General features: G+C 44.2%; 1 protein-coding gene across 1 annotated transcript in view; it reads left to right on the forward strand.

Annotated features, from left to right (window-relative positions):
- The first annotated feature begins 212 nt into the window (after window positions 1–212).
- The window catches only part of LOC139554453 (TGF-beta receptor type-2-like), a 48,331-nt gene continuing 31,366 nt past the window's right edge, over window positions 213–17,177 (forward strand). Inside the window, exon 1 of the mRNA XM_071367262.1 lies at window positions 213–326. Coding sequence (XP_071223363.1) covers window positions 299–326 — 28 coding nt within the window. The 5' untranslated portion in view covers window positions 213–298. The remainder of the gene's footprint in view (window positions 327–17,177) is intronic.

A 17,177-nucleotide genomic window follows, 5' to 3' on the forward strand; every position in this document is an offset into this window, starting at 1 on the left:
CACCCGTTGTATTTGGCATGTGACAAATATAATGTTATTTTATTTGAGGCTTACATCAGAAGCCTGTTTTTATTCCAACAAAAGGGAAAAGCAACACATCACAAACAATATTACTATTGTTCCCCCAGCAGCTATTATCATCTGAGGCCCATTTGTTCGCATGTGATGAACAGTGCTTCTCCCTCCCATCACTCATTCCTTATCCCTCATCTCTTTTCCTTCATCCATATAAGGGTGGGTGTAATCACATTCAGAAGGACTTGAAACATGGATACATTGAGAGGAAATTGAATTTAAAATGCTGAGTACTGGTAGTTATCTGACAGGTAAGATGTGTGTTTCTCTGTTTCATTTAATCCTGGCTATGTCTGTTTGACTATCTATCTATTTCAGTTTACTGTAAATCCTACTCTTATACCGATATCAACATTTTTAAATACTAGTACTATGTGGTTGCAACCCATTTTTGCTTCATTTTGTTTTTATGAACTCTGACTAAGGTGGGAAAACGCACAGCAAACTGTTAATTTGTCAAAGCATTCAACCAAATGATTATAACTCACTTGAGACAAACCATAATTCAGATTTGGAACTTGAGATATAACTCAAAGAACTGGTGCTGCACCTCACAGTCTCCATGGCAATCGAGCTGAGCTGGACCGTGCTGCCTAAGTCAGATTTCCTAATACATCTAAATCATCTCGCTGTCCAGAAAAATAGGGTGGAAATGGGTGGGAGTGTTCTGAGTGAGGACATACCTCACAGCGAGAAAGTTTGGCAGGCCATCTTTGGATAAGGCCGTAGAAATCTCTAAAGAGCACTCACTCCTAAGGCATGTTGAATTCAGCCTTCGTTAGAATTGATGAGTAACATAAAATGTATGCCCTTGTCCAAATGAAAACATCATTTAAGGAAGTTGTGTGGTTAGTGCTTTAGCGCATTAAACGCTGTTTTCCGCCAACGTACTTTTGTCAGGTTTCGGTTATTACGTTTACATTTGAGTCATTTAGCAGACGCTCCTATCCAGAGTGACTTACAATTAGTGCGTTCGTCTTAAGATTGCCTGTGAAATGTGGTTGTCCCACCTAGCATAGTAAGTAGGGCTGGAAGGGCCAAGAGACTAGAGGTGTGAACACAGGCTAAAGATAGGGAAGGGCAGTCCCTCTTGCTGCTCCATAGGCAAGCACCATGGTCTAGTCTCATGCGGAGAGAGAAAGGAGAGCGAGATCAGGGCGTAAGGTAGTTCTGTGTGAGTGGAACCAGTGGATTCAGTGGGCTGAGTGAATGAGGAGTGGATAGCGTCAACCTTCTTTTCAAAGCGAGGGAGGAGAAGGTGGAAACAGTTTCCTAGGGTTAGAGGCAGGATCTTGACATTTTCTGTGTTTTATAAAGTGTCTTTAGCAGCGGATACAGAGGAAGAGAAGGAAGCGGAAGGATGATAGGTCCTCTAGAAGTTGAGTTTTCCTCCACTTTCACTGAACACATTCACCTTTTTAAATGTTTGCTCGAGGAAATCAGTCTGGTAATTAAGAGGCAAATGTCTCTTGCGTGAGGTGAAATGAAAGAGAACCTGTGCCGGTTTTCCCTTCCTAATCCAAGCAATGCACAGACTTCAGCTGCACTCGTTTCCATAAGGGGAAAGAATGTGCATATTATGTGAATGCATGTTCACAGTCACGGTCAATTTGCTAAGCAGCGAGGGGAAATGACTGCTTCACTTGAGGAAAACCCAAGGAATGAGGCGTTAAATGATTTCCATTTGGTCTATTGACGTCACAGGTATTAGCCATTTTTAACAGCATCCGCTCTTTCCACTGAGTCAAGAGAACACGTCTGCTCTGCTGGCTGACCGTACGGGTAGTTATACTGATATTGATCAAGACTTGTACACACTCACACCCAATAACATGTGGTCCATTCTTGCGCAAACACATAGTAATACAAAAGCACGTAAGCACGCTTCCACAAACTCTGCAGATACGTGCACACATACACGCGCACGAACGCACACAGACTCACACAAGTGGACCACAGAAACACAAACGTACCCTGTATTCCTGCTCAAACAAATATTGTATTCTTACTTCATGCTCACACGAACATGCACTGTATTCCTACTCAATAGATACTGTACATAGATTCCTGCTTTCTCGCTCTCTCTCTCTCTCTCTCTCTCTGTGTCATGCGCACACACACACACACACACACACACAGTGTATAGTTTCTCTCTTTTGTCTGGTACTGTATTGTTTACCATGTGTCCCTCAGCTCCTTGGTCTTATCAGCGGTGGGTTGCCGTGGTATTTCCTGCCCGAACTAAGAGCAGAAGGTGGTACAGGATGAGTGTTGCTTCCTGCCTTGTCTGGAACACCCAAAACACCACCAAACAGCCTCTCTCTCACACCCCGGTGCATCCACACATCTACACTGACCACGCTCCACTGGAGACAGAGGACACATTTAGACGTCGCACACTGGTGTTTTTCAGCTGTAGAGAGCCAATGGTGGCTTCGTGTGGGAAGGGATAAGGGAAAGGAGATAAATACTTTCCCCTTTTGTAATTTAACCATTTGTACATCGTTACAACACTGTATATATACATAATATGACATTTGTAATGTCTTTATTCTTTTGGAACTTCTGTGAGTGTAATGTTTACTGTTCATTTTGATTGTTTGTTCCACTTTTGTATATTATCTACTTCACTTGCTTTGGCAATGTGAACATGTGTTTCCCATGCCAATAAAGCCCATTGAATTGAATTGAAAGGGGAGGTGGGAGATAGAGAGAGAAAATAAAGGGAACAGTGGACAATGCTGAGGAGGAGCAACCTTATCATTTTGTGCTGCTCTTTCATCAGAGAGAATATCATTGACTTTGAGGGTGGCAGAGAGTGGTGGTAACACTTTCTCTCAAAATGCGGCTTCACTTCAAGACAAGGACTCTTCAAAGAACTACACCACACCACACATACATCAATCAACCAAATGTATTTATAATGCCCTTTTTACATCAGCAGATGTCACGAAGTGGTTACACAGAAACACTGGCTAAAACCCCCGAACAGAAAGCAATGTAGAAAGCATGCTGGCTACGAAAAACGCCCTAGAAAGGCAGGAACCTAGGAAGAAACCTAGAGAGGAACCAGGCTCTGAGATGTGGCCAGTCCTCTTCTGGATGTGCCGGGTGGAGATTAAAACAGTACAAGGCCATTAAGGCCAGATTGTTCTTCAAGGTGTTCAAACGTTCATAGATGACCAGAGGGGTCAAATAATAATTACAGGGGTTGTAGAGGGTGCAAGAGGTCAGCACCTCGGGAGTTAATGTCAGTTGGTTTTCCATTGCCGAGCATTTAGAGGTCGAGACAGCGGTAGAGAGAGAGAGAGAGAGAGCGAGAAAGAGGGAGAGACAGAGAGGGATAATGTATATTTTGCACTTTGATTAACCTCCTCCCAAGTCACAACATTGCAGTGAGCAAACTCAATCTAGTGTGTGAGAAGCACATTTCTGAGTTCCTTTCAAAAACCACATGCACATCACTGAAAAAGAAGGGGGCCATTTTAAGTTTTAATGACACAATTTGTGTCCCAACCTCACAAAAAGACTCCTTTTGATTTTCAAAGCAAAAAATCTCCTTCGACTTCTTCAAAGGTCTACAGCGATGAGTAGCGTTTAATATACAGTCAGGTTCGAAATGGATGACACCCTTGATAAAGATGAGCAGAAATGACTGAAGTGTTGCAGATTGCCCAATAGACGTTTAAACGTAATTTCCGATTTGAGCCGACATATGCAGGGTTTCTGTATATTTCAATCACACCTTAACGCTGAACTTCCGCGATACGGAATGAATGGAACCGGAAGTCTCTAAATCTACAATAAAACACCACCTCCATGCCAACAGGATATTTTATCGAGAGCAAACAACAAACGGAAACAACCTGGAGTTTGCTAAACGGCATTGGCACTTGGGGAACCGGGTGCTACAGTCAGATGAGAGAAAATGCCGATTTTTGGCCCCGAAAACCAGTGGTAGGTTTGGCGTTGAAAGAAAAATGCATACGCAGATAAGAACTTTATACCTATTGTGAAATATGGTGGTGGATATTTGATCTTATCGGCCTATTTCGCTTCCACTGGTCCTGGGGCCCTTGTTAAGGTCAAAGGTATCATGAACTCTACCAAGTACCAGGACATTTTAGCCCAAAACCTGGTTGCCTCTGCCAGGAGGCTGAAACTTGTCAGCAAGTGGATCTTCCAGCAAGACAGTAACCCCAAGCACAAAACAAAGTCCACAAAGAAATAAATGGTTAATTGACCACAAAATCAACAGTTTGGAATGGCCATTTCAGTCTCCGGACTTAAACCCCATTGAAAACATGTGGTCTAAATTGAAGAGAGCAGTCCATAAGCGCTGACCGAAGGATATCAAGGATATGGAAAGATTCTGTACAGAGGAAAGGGAAGGAAAGGAAAGGGGGATGCCTAGTCAGCTGTACAACTGAATGCATTCAACTGAAATGTGTCTTCCACATTTAACCCTACCCCTCTGAATGGTCCCTCTCAGTGTGTTCTCCAATCTCATACAATATTATAGAGAAAAGCTCAGTGCCGAGGGTGTAAAAAGTGTTGAAAACAATGGCTGTCAATAATTATGACCCTTGTTTTTTAAATATTTTATATAATTTTAGAAATGTGTTGTTTTGGTTGATTCCATTGAATCATTAACAAAAGAAAATATATTCCTCAAGTTAGAAAATTACAATATAGCTCAGTACTGGTATTAATTAACACTCTGCTCTATAACGATTTAATTAGCCTACATGTCTTTTTTTATATTATCAACTGTTACTAATGATTATAGGGCTCCCGAGTGGCGCAGCGGTCTAAGGCACTGCATCTCAGTGCTAGAGGCATCACTACAGACCCTGGTTTGATTCCAGGCTGTATTACAACCGGGCCGTAATTGGGAGTCCCATAGGGCAGCGCGCAATTGGCCCAGCGTCGTCCGGGGTAGGCCGTCATTGTAAATAAGAATTTATTCTTAACTGACTTGCCTAGTTAAATAGAGGTTCAACAAATAAAAATTGCCAGCAACAATTACATGGCTGAGATCTATGCGTATTCTGACCGCGAATTTAAGCATGGGAATAACATGCTATTCACACAAGTTCGAGGTCAGAATACGCATCGAGAGAAGTGCTTAAAAAGGTAATAACGTTCCATTTACGTGTCCTTAACTCGGGTCGGGAATCAGGGCCTACGTTTTTGTTCTATGGAGCTGAGGAAGTGGACCTTCTGGTGCTATAAAACCAAGATTCCTGGTTACTTCTTAGTTGTAACATTCATCTAACTAGAAGTACTAACGCTCTATGTTACGGTGCGGTTCCCTGTGCTGCTTGGCATCCTTTCTTTCATCTAATTGCAATGGAAGAAATTCGTGTTCTCATCCGACGACTATCGAATGATGAAAGCCAGCTTGAATGAAGATCTGGTCAATCTATTCGATTTTCCCAGGTCATATCCCACATGGAAAAAAAATACTACAGTTTACTATAGAATACTACAGTACTTTTTATAGAATTCTGTAGTATACTGTAGAATACTTAGGTCTATACTGTAGAATTTGTTCCACCTCTAACTGAGAAACCTACATGCCAAGTATAGACCATATTGGGTTCCATCTAGGTGGAGAAAGTGCTGAACTCTCCGTCCAGACCCCAGTTCTACCTGTCTAGAGGTTCTGGCAAATGTACTCTTTTAGTAATTCTCCAGTAGGTTTCCTCAAGGAGAAAGCCTCGACTTCTATTTCAAAGGTAATAAAACAAAAACACTATAGTAAATGCTACAGTATTGTCCACAAAAACACTACAGTAAATATTACAGTATACTAGTCTGCAAAAACACTACAGTAAATATTACAGTATACTAGTCTGCAAAAACACTACAGTAAATATTACAGTATACTAGTCTGCAAAAACACCACATTAATTATTATGTTATATACAGTACTACAGTTTTCTTTTATTACAGTATTTATGCTATAGTTAACTGTAAATACTACATTGTACTCAAGTAAATAGTACAGTATTCACTGTAGTGTTTTTGCAGACTTTAGTCCGCAAAAACACAACAGTGATTACTACAGTAAAGTCAGAAAAAACACTACATCGAATGCAATAGTATTTATTCCATAGTATACTATAGTATTTGTTCATGTGGGTCATGCTATGCACATTCCCTGTGTAAGTCTTCTCTTTCCCTTACTCACATCAGTGAATTGAATTGTTTTCATCCAGAGAAAAGAAGGGGGCTCTCTCAACCGTTCTGGCTGTAACAGTCCCCTTTAATCTGGGTTTGGAGAGTGGCATGACCACCCTCTATTCGCCTCTCCCCACAGACATCACATAATGACAGGCTGGGAACAAATACCAAGACCGGGTCCAACCAAACTCTCCATGTACACATAGACAATCCTCTTGAAACAATTAGGCCCTACCAGATTTCTTCTTTAATCCGGATTTCTTGTAAACCACCCCACTGATTCTCGTCTTGCCTGGGGATATAAGGAGAGGTAGTTATGGGCCTTTGTGGTTCTCTAGGATATTGGAAGATGAATGATGATGTGGGTTCTTATGAAATTATGAAATTATCGTTAATTTCAGCACTATAAAACAAATATTCACATAAAATGCTTTCCTGAAAATCAGAAAATACATAGTTCACATTCTTTCATTTTTGTGTTCAGTCTGTTTTTTTTTCTATTATTGCACTTCTTATCAATGGGAACATGACATTGCGATTTAGTCAGAGTTTTGAACAGTTTTCTAACATAGACCTGTGTACATCAGACCTGTGTACATTTTACATCACTCTTGACTGCATTCATGGTGTTTGGATCACTAACCATAAAAACTGAGGAAAAAAATACAATCTCCAGCAACAGTATGTTGCCAAACTCAAAACCCCCTATCAGCGACAGGCTCTGAGTTGTTCGTTTTGTCTCCACGAATACATTTCCATTCAAAAGCTAGACCTTTTTTGGACACCGCTCAATTTTCCCCTGGAGAACAATGGCCGAAAGAATGTTGTGATATGGTGGCAGCGTTTTGGGGTGGCTCTGAGAAACGGGCCCTACTGTGTGACTAGTGTTAAGACAAAGCATTTCAGGAAGGTAACATAAGATAGTGAGCGTGTTGTCAGCATGACCTCTATGGGACTTTGCTTCCCCCATCCTTCCTATGCACAGCAAACCCATGGGGCAATTAATGGTAAAGTGTTGCATAAACAACAGTTCTCACTTATGCATAATGTAGGTAGGATATTGTTCATTGTGTGTGTGATATGTTGATAGGTAAACTGAGCTTGGTATGGTCAAGTCTTGCTGCTGTTGCTACTTGATATCCAATGGGGGCAGTAAAGAGAGAATGGCTGGTTTCTGTCTACATCACACTTGCATTATGGTTGACTAATTAAATATATGCTTGTGAGGTCAGCATCTTTCACCAGACATGATCATAGACTACCATTGTGCATACATAACTACTTCACCACGGAACAAACTTTAACATACAGCACAGCAATAGGGGACTGTATCGTACCTCATTTCAGTCAACTGTTTGACTGGTTGTACTCTGCAGAGTTCTGCAGAGCAGTGCTCATTGGCGTGACACACGAGGGAGATTTGAGGGCAGTGTGTTGGTGAGTCACGTTCCCTTGAGTTGCTGCAGGAGTGTTATCACCATCTTATGGTTACACTGTGGCTTTGTGGGCAAGATGCAGTCACAAGGAGTTCATGTGTGGGTGCAGTCCCTAAAGCGGGTTTTCGAGGTCATGTGAGTGTCATTACCTCGTTACAACCTCTTTTTCCAATCATAATAATAATAACACGAAAGAGAGAGTTCAGGATTTTTCAAACATTGTTGTGTGCTTTTCTCCAGATGTGTCATGCTTTTCAAATGTAAACGCTTCCATCCTGATCGTCTCATAACATGTAAATGCATGCGTCCACACTGTTGATTCATCTTGATGGGAAGAGGAGCAGGCCTATATGTTACGCTACCTCATTGGGAACTCTCCAACAACTACATAAAACCACACCCGTAAGTAAGCTCCCCTGCCTCAAGAACTGACACTTCATTATCTAGCTTTGTTTATAGTTCTCTACTGGGATCAGGGTGGCTGTCTAGTGATTTCTCGAAAATGTTCCTGTAATCTATATGGCGTAATTCCAGTGAATGCCATGCAGGGGAGTGAACATGTGTAAGTGTAAGTGTGTGTGTGTGTGTGTTAGAGATCTTCACGGGCCCACCCGAACCAGGGACCCCAGTCCAAAATTCAAACCTTTTCCATTGGTTCTGGGTCGGGTCCTATTTGATTGTCATCGGGTTACAGGTCTATGTAACTCCAGCTGATAGACCCGAATGGACCCGACCACGGCTTTGTATAGCCTATAGCATATTAATTTTAAGCTAATAAGGTGATTTTATTGACTTATAGAAGGCCTAGCCAACATTTTAAAGACCTATTCATAAAAACACTCTAAAAGTCTAAGCCTTTTGGGGGAGGGGATTCTCATGGTCTGACAAACATCACCGTATCTCGGCCACCTTCCACCGCAGATGCGGAAGGCCGACATAGGCGGATTCGTTGGATAGAGAGACAGCCCATGAAAAATAAAATATCTTTGGCTTAAACTGGCGGATTTTGATGGGGATTTTTGTATTATTTTACTTAAGGAATTTTTTAACCAGAAGAGCAACTTGGCTGATGAACATACTTTTTTCGTAACTAGGGTTCAATTGGGTCTAGTTCTGGTTGTCGTCGGGTACATTTGGGTTTGGGTCCAACTTTGTGCGTGTACGTTTGTGCTTGCATGCGTGTGGGACAGAGTCAGTATCTTAAGTAACTAAGACAGAGAGGTGTTAAGAGGCTGACATTTTAGAATGTCTATAAGTGTGCTTGTTGTGGTTGTTTGTCATCAGCGTTTTAGTAAGGAAGGCACACAGAGATGTGTCACCGGTTTCTCTGTTTGCAGACTTGGCCTGAGAGGTTTTCATGAATGTCAAGCACCTGCTATTGAACACAATTCCACTCAGGATGTTTGCCCACTTCTTGTTTATCTGACAAAACATTGCAAATGTAAGCTGTGACTGACACTGAAGCCTGTCTTTCTCTTTAAAGCACATGTGAGAGCATAATATTAATACAGATGCGTATGATTTCTTTGGGCATGTGGGTGTATTTTTTTTTTATTGAGGTGAAGTAGATAAAGTTATTAAAACAAAGTTAGAACAGGTTTGTTTACACATTGAGTGAGGAGGCTGTGTTGACCGTTTGTTTTCCTACGTGCATAGGTCAGCAGGAACTGTGTTTATGACTTACTTCACAGCCTCTGTGGCCTCCACAGAGGCTTGTGGCTTGGCCATCTTACTGTGCTGAAAATATGACACACACACACACACTCACCACAAAACGGAAAGGTTTGCACATTATAAACAAATGATCTTTCATACAGAAATTCTCACCAATGAGATAAATACAGAAAAATAACTATTATGCATGTGTTATGTGAGTGTTATTGCACTCCAATGAAAGGCAGCCATACCTTGTTGTGTAGAGAGGTAGAGACGTCATCTGTATACAGTTACGAGGCTCAGGTCTCAAGGTCAGGGTTGTCGGGGGGACATAAACGGTCTGGGGGTCTACAGCTCATTTCATGCATTTCTAAACAATTTTAGGGTCCTTTTGGGGTCACTTTTATTGTAAAGAAGAATAGAATATGTTTCGAAACACTTCTACATGAATGTGGATGCTACCATGTTTATGGATAATCCTGAATGAATCGTGAATGAAGATGAGTGAGAAAGTTATTATGAGGGCACAGGGCGAGACCCAGATGCAGACACGGGAGGCAGATGGTTCGAGTCTCTGATATTTATTATATTCCAAGGGGCAGGCAAGAGATCATGAACATGGTCAGAGTCCAGGAGGTACAGAGTGGCAGGTAGGCTCGAGGTCAGGGCAGGCAGAATGGTCAGGCAGGCGGGTTCAGAGTCAAGGCAGGCAAGGGTCAAAACCGGGAGGACTAGCAAAAGAGAGATAAGAAAAAGCAGGAGCACTGAAAAACACACTGGTTGACTTGACAAGACGAACTGGCAACAGACCAACAGGGAACACAGGAATAAGTACCCAGGGACTAATGGGGAAAACGGGAGACACCTGGTGGTGGGGGGAGACAATCACAAATACAGGTGAAACAGATCAGGACGTGACAGTATCTCCCCCCTCTAGGGCGCCACTTGGCGTCCTACCTGGGCGCATACCTGGCTGACCGGGGTGCCGACGGCGAAAGTCGGTGATGAGGGCAGGGTCCAGAATGTCTTTAGCGGGAACCACGAACCTCTCCTCCGGGCCATAACCAGGTACTGGAAACCCTTGCCCTGTGGTCGAACCCTCAGGGGGCGTCTCAACGTGTACACTGGCTGACCGTCGATGACACGGGGGGAGGGATAATCTTGGACACATGAAAAGTTAATCTTGGACACATGAAAAGTAGGGTGAACACGGAGGGTACGGGGTAACAGCAGGCGAACAGCAGTGGGACTAAGGACTCTAGAAATGGGGAAAGGACCAATGAAACGGGGGGAAAGTTTGCTGGATTCCACCCGGAGGGGCAGGTCCTGTGTGGACAACCATACCCTCTGGCCGATCCGATAGAGGGGAGCCAGAGTCCGGTGGCGGTCCGCTTGTCGACGATACCTGGAGATGGTCTTGAGAAGAGCCGCCCTAGCTCTTTTCCAGGTACACCGACAGCGGCGGACGAACATCTGGGCTGAAGGTATGTTGACCTCAACTTCTTGCTCTGGGAAGAGCGGAGGCTGATACCCCATGGAGCATTCGAAGGGGGAGAGTCCAGTAGCCGAGCAGGGAAGAGTGTTCCTAGCATATTCCACCCAGACCAGTTGCTGGCTCCAGGTGGTGGGGTTACTAGCAACCAGACAACGAAGTGTCGTCTCCATGTCTTGATTGGCTCGCGCCGACTGGCGTTTGGATTGGATGCAGAACGCCTTCCAGAATCGCGACCAGAACAGAGGACCCAATCTGAGACCATGTCGACCGGGAGTCCATGGATTCGATGGCTTTGGAAAACCTATCCACCACCATCAGATTGGTGGTGTTACCATCTGACAGGGGAAGCCCAGTGATGAAATCCAGAGAAATATGGGACCAGGGGCGATGAGGGACAGGAGGTGGCTGTAGGAGGCCAGACGGAGCATGCCGCGGAGTCTTGCTTTGCGCGCATACCATGCATGCGGCGACCAAGGCCGAGACATCAGGAACCATAGTAGGCCATCAGAGGTGTTGATGGAGGAAAGCCAGGGTCCTGTGAGTACCAGGATGACCGGTAAGGCTGGAGGAGTGAGCCCATTCCAGGACCTTAAACCGGACCGCATCAGGCACAAACAGACAGTTAGCCGGGCCCAAGGTCCAACTGGGAAGGCTGAGCCTTGCGGACCAGAGCCTCAATTCTCCAAACAACAGAAGCCGTCAAACAAGAGGCAGGGTGGATGGTCTCAGATTCAGAGGGAGTGGCAGAGGATCTGTATAGACGGGACAGAGTGTCCGGCTTCACGTTTTTGGTCCCTGGGCGGTAGGAGATGGTGAAATTGAACCTAGTAAATAACAGAGCCCACCGGGCCTCCCTGGAATTAAGGCGCTTGGCTGTGCGGAGATATTCCATATTCTTGTGGTCGGTCCAGACCAAAAACGGATGTTCAGCTCCCTCCAGCCAGTGTCTCCATTCCTCCAGTGCCATCTTGACCGCCAGGAGTTCTCGGTTACCCACGTCGTAGTTTCTTTCTGCAGAGTTGAGTCGATGGGACAGGAAGGCACAGGGATGAAGCTTTTGGTCCTGGGCAGATCCGAAGGAGGTATGCGGGGATATCGGGGAGCCGGGGTAGGCTGTAAAACCTCACCCCTCACAGGGAAAAAGTTTCTGAGTGGTTGGGGGTTCTCAGAGGTGGCAGGCTGCCTATGAGCTAACTCCCTGATTTGCTCCTGATTTGCTCCATAATAGCCTTAAAGCCCTGGTCGTGGCGTTCCGTCAGGGAACAAAGCCCTTCCAGAAGGTCCTGCAGTAGCTCCTCATGCATCCCAATGGCAGCTTCCTGCAGGGATACAGAGTGGCGGAGCTGGTCCAGGTCTGCTGCCTCTGTCATGGCCAGTTCGTACTGTAAGGGCACAAGGGTTGACCCAGATGCAGACACAGGATGCAAATGGTTAGAGTCCAAGATGTTAATTAACAATCCAAAAAGGGTAGGCAAGAGAATGGTTGTGGACAGGCAAAAGGTCAAAACCTGTTCACAGTTCCAGAGGTACAGAAAGGCAGGCAGGCTCGAGGTCAGGGCAGGCAGAATGGTCAGGCAGGCGGGAATGAAAAACAGGCAAAGGTCAAAAATGGGAGGACTAGTAAAAGAGAATAGAAAAGCAGGAGCACGGGAAAAACACGCTGGTTGACTTGAACATACAAGAAGAACTGGCACAGAGACAGGAATCACAGGGATAAATAAACCAGGGAAAATAAGTGACACCTGGAGGAGGTGGAGACAATCACAAGGACAGGTGAAACAGATCAGGGCGTGACACTTTTGGAGTATAGAGCCAAAAGAAGAAAAAATGCTTCACTGTCCCAATAATTAGAGGACACTGTAATTCACTTGTACTACACTGGCTCTGACGCTCGTCGGATGTGGCAGGGCTTGCAAACCATTACAGACTATAAAGGGAAGCGCAGCCGAGAACTGCCCAGTGACACGAGCCTACCAGATGAGCTAAACTACCTCTATGCTCGCTTCGAGGCAAATAACACTGAAACATGCATGAGAGCACCAGCTGTTCCAGACGACTGTGTGATCATGCTCTCCGCAGCCGATGTGACCTTTTAAACAGGTCAACTTTGTACTTTGTACTTTGTGTACTGTGATTACCAGGACGTGTACTGTAAGCATGCGCTGACCAACTGGCAAGTGTCTTCACTAACATTTTCAACCTCTCCCTGTCCCAGTCTGTAATACCAACATGTTTTAAGCAGACCACCATAATCCCATGCCCAAGAACATTAAGGTAACCTGCCTAAATGACTACCGACCCGTAGCACTCACGTCTGTAGCCATGAAGTGCTTTGAAAGGCTGGTCATGGCTCACATTAACACCATTATCCCAGAAACCCTAGACCCACTCCAATTTGCATACAGCCCTAACAGATCCACAGATGACGCAATCTCTATTGCACTCCACATTGCCCTTTCCCACCTGGACAAAAGGAACACCTATGTGAGATTGCTATTCATTGACTGCAGCTCAGTGTTCAACACCATAGTGCCCTCAAAGCTCATCAATAAGGACCCTGGGACTAAACCCCTCCCTCTGCAACTGGATCCTGTACATCCTGACGGGCCGCCCTCAGGTGGTAAGGGTAGGTAACAACACATCCGCCACGCTGATCCTCAACACAGGGGCCCCTTAGGGGCGCATGCTCAGTCCCCTCCTGTACTCCCTGTTCAGTCATGACTGCACGGCCAGGCACGACTCCAACACCATCATTATGTTTGCCGATGACACAACAGTGGTAGGCATGATCACCGATAACGACGAGACAGCCTATAGGGAGGAGGTATGAGACCTGGCAATGTGGTGCCAGGACAACAACCTCTCCCTCAACATGATCAAGACAAAGGAGATGATTGTGGACAACAGGAAAAGGAGAATGAGCATGCCCCCATTCTCATTGACGGGCTGTAGTGGAGCAGGTTGAGAGCTTCAAGTTCCTTGGTGTCCACATCAACAAACTAACATGGTCCAAGCACTCCAAGACAGTCGTGAAGAGGGCACGACAAAACCTATTCTACCTCAGGAGACTGAAAAGATTTGGCATGGGTCCTCAGATCCTCAAAAGGTTCTACAGCTGCACCATCAAGAGCCTTCTGACTGGTTGCATCATTACCTGGTATGGCAAGTGCTTGGCCTCTGACCGCAAGGCACTACCGAGGGTAGTGTGTACGGCCCAGTACATCACTAGGGCCAAGCTTCCTGCCATCCAGGACCTCTACACCAGGCGGTGTCAGAGGAAGGCCCTAAAAATTGGTAAAGACTCCAGCCACCCTAGTCATAGACTGTTCTCTGTGCTACCACACAGCTAGCGGTACCGGAGCGCCAAGTCTAGGACCAAGAGGCTTCTAAACAGCTTCTACCCCCAAGCCATAAGACTCCTGAAAATTTAATCAAACGGATACCCAGACTATTTGCATATTTGCATTGCCCACCCCAACCCCCTTTTATGCTGCTGCTACTCTCTGTTATTATTAATGCATAGTCACCTTAATAACTCTGCCCACATGTAAATATTACAGTGGCTTGCGAAAGTATTTGCATTGGCATTTTTCCTATTTTGTTGCCTTACAACCTGGAATTAAAATAGATTTTTGGGGGGTTTGTATAATTTGATTTACACAACATGCCTATCACTTAGAAGATGCAAAATATATTTTTTTGTAAAACAAACAAGAAATAAGACAAAAAAACAGAACTTGAGTGTGCATAACTATTCAGCCCCCCCCCCCCAAAAGTCAATACTTTGTAGAACCACCTTTTGCAGCAATTACAGCTGCAAGTCTCTTGCTCCAGCTCCTTCAAGTTGGATGGGTTCCGCTGGTGTACAGCAATCTTTAAGTCATACATATGCACGCACCACTTTTACGTTTTCATTTTTAAATGTTATTTTATTCATTTCACTTCACCAATTTGAACTATTTTGTGTATGTCCATTACATGAAATCGAAATAAAACAGGTTGTAATGCAACAAAATAGGAAAAACGCCAAGGGGGATGAATACTTTTGCAAGGCACTATACCTCAATTACCACGACTAACCGGTGCCATCGCACATTGACTCTGTACCTGTCTGTTTCACCTGTCTTTGTAATTGTCTTCACCCACCTCCAGGTGTCACCTGTTTTCCTCACTAGTCCCTGGGTACTTATTCCTGTGTTCCCTATTTGTCTGTTGCCAGTTCGTCTTGTCTTGTCAAGTCAACCAGCGTGTTATTTCCTTGCTCCTGTTTTGTCCTTTTCTCCGTTTTTTCTAGTGCTCCCGGTTTTGACCCTTGCCTGTTTCTGGACTTTGTACCCACCTGCCTGACCATTCTGCCTGCCCTGACCTTAAGCCTACCTGCCACCCTGTACCTCCTGGACTCTGACCTTGTTATGATCTTTTGCCTGTCCATGACCATTCTCTTGCCTGCCCCTTGGAATATAATAAATATCAGAGACTCAAACCATCTGCCTCCCGTGTCTGCATCTGGGTCTCGCCCTGTGCCCTTATAGTACCGGTACCTCCTGTATATAGTCTCGCTATTGTTATTTAATTACTTGTTCCTTTTATTTCTTATTCTTATTTTTTTAGCTGCATTGCTGGTTAGGGTCTTGTAAATAAGCATTTCACTGTTGTATTCGGCGCATGTGACTAATAAGATTTGATTTGAATTCATATTATAGGCCTAATCTTGCACACAACATAGCTGGATCGCCCCGTCCTGTCCCCAGGGGTCCGTGACGGTGCCACGTTTAAAGTCATTGCGCTCTTCAGTAAGGCCATTCTACTGCCAATGTTTGTCTATGGAGATTACTTGGCTGGGTGCTCAATTTTATACACCTGTCAGCAATGGGTGTGGCTGAAATAGCCGAATCCACCCATTTGAAGGGGTGTCTACATACTTTTGTATATATAGTGTAGCTAGAGGCTAGAGCTGAACTGGCTGTGGTAGCTAGCTATCTAGCTAGTTCATTCACCTCAGGGGATGAAACATTAGCTAACGCTATTTATTTATTTTTGAGAAAAGTTTTTGTATTTTAAAGAACTCACTCCAGCTTTATACTTACTTTTTAAAGTTGTAATACTAGAATGCACAAGGTGCAATTTCGAAATTGGGTAATGCATAATCAGTTCCTCTTGTCATTGCATACATTAGAGAGCTATTTCTAACTTGTCAGAAATGTCCAGATCAACTACCCCATGTCAGCTAGTTTTATTACTTAAGTTTTTTATCACATAGGTATTGTCATTTTTTTGTCACTCACTTGAATGCACAATAGACATGGCAAGACATGGCAAGAATTGCAAGAAAATTAGCTTTAAACTGTACAATTTTCTTTGCATCCAATGACAAAATGTGTAGAATTGCAGGAAATAAGCTTTAAAATTGCAAAATTCTCTCCACCAACAAGAGGGGTGTGAACAGTTTGTGTCATGAACAGTGCTATTGCCAATAGAAATAGACGTGGCACACGTGTACAGGGGGGGCGCGGGATTTTGGAAGTGGGGCCCCGAGTGTATCACAGTGCAATGATAAAACAGGGGGGCAGACAAAAATGCAATTTCAAAATGTGGGGGGGTTATGTCCCCCCCCCCCCGTCTCCAGTGAAAGTTGCGCCCCAGGTTCTGAAGCCTGACATCATGGTTTGAGTATGCCAAGCAAAAACATATGCTGGCAGCCCAGCAATAGACGAGTTATTTATGTTACAGTAGACTTAACCCCTGAGTACCACCCATCAAACCAACACCTAGGAACATCAAGGAGCGCTCACCACCTTTACTGCCCCCCTCTGATGAATGAAAAGCTTTCCTCAGGAAGAGACATATGCAATGTATCAAATCGAATCAAATTTTATTTGTCACACGCACCGAATACAACAAGTGTAGACCCTGCTGTGTAATGCTTACTTACAAGCCCTTAATCAAAAATGCAGTTCAAGAAATAGAGTTAAGAAAATATTTACTAAATAAACTAAAGTTAAAAGTAAAATAAAATGTAACACAATAAAATTACATAGCAATAGCAATGCTATATACAGAGGGTACCAGTACTGAGTCAATGTGCAGGGGTACAGGTTAGTTGAGGTAATTTGTACATGTAGGTAGAGGTAAAGTGACTATGCATAGATAATAAACAGCAAGTAGCAGCAGTGTAAAAACAGGGGGGGTCAATGTAAATAGTCTGGGTGGCCATTTGATTAATTGTTCAGTAGTCTTATAGCTTGGGGGTAGAAGCTGTTAGGGAGCATTTTGGACCTAAACTTGGCGCTTTGGTATCGCTTGCCGTGCGGTAGCAGAGTGAACAG

This window comes from Salvelinus alpinus, chromosome 26 (assembly GCF_045679555.1).
Source record: "Salvelinus alpinus chromosome 26, SLU_Salpinus.1, whole genome shotgun sequence".
NCBI lineage: Eukaryota > Metazoa > Chordata > Actinopteri > Salmoniformes > Salmonidae > Salvelinus > Salvelinus alpinus.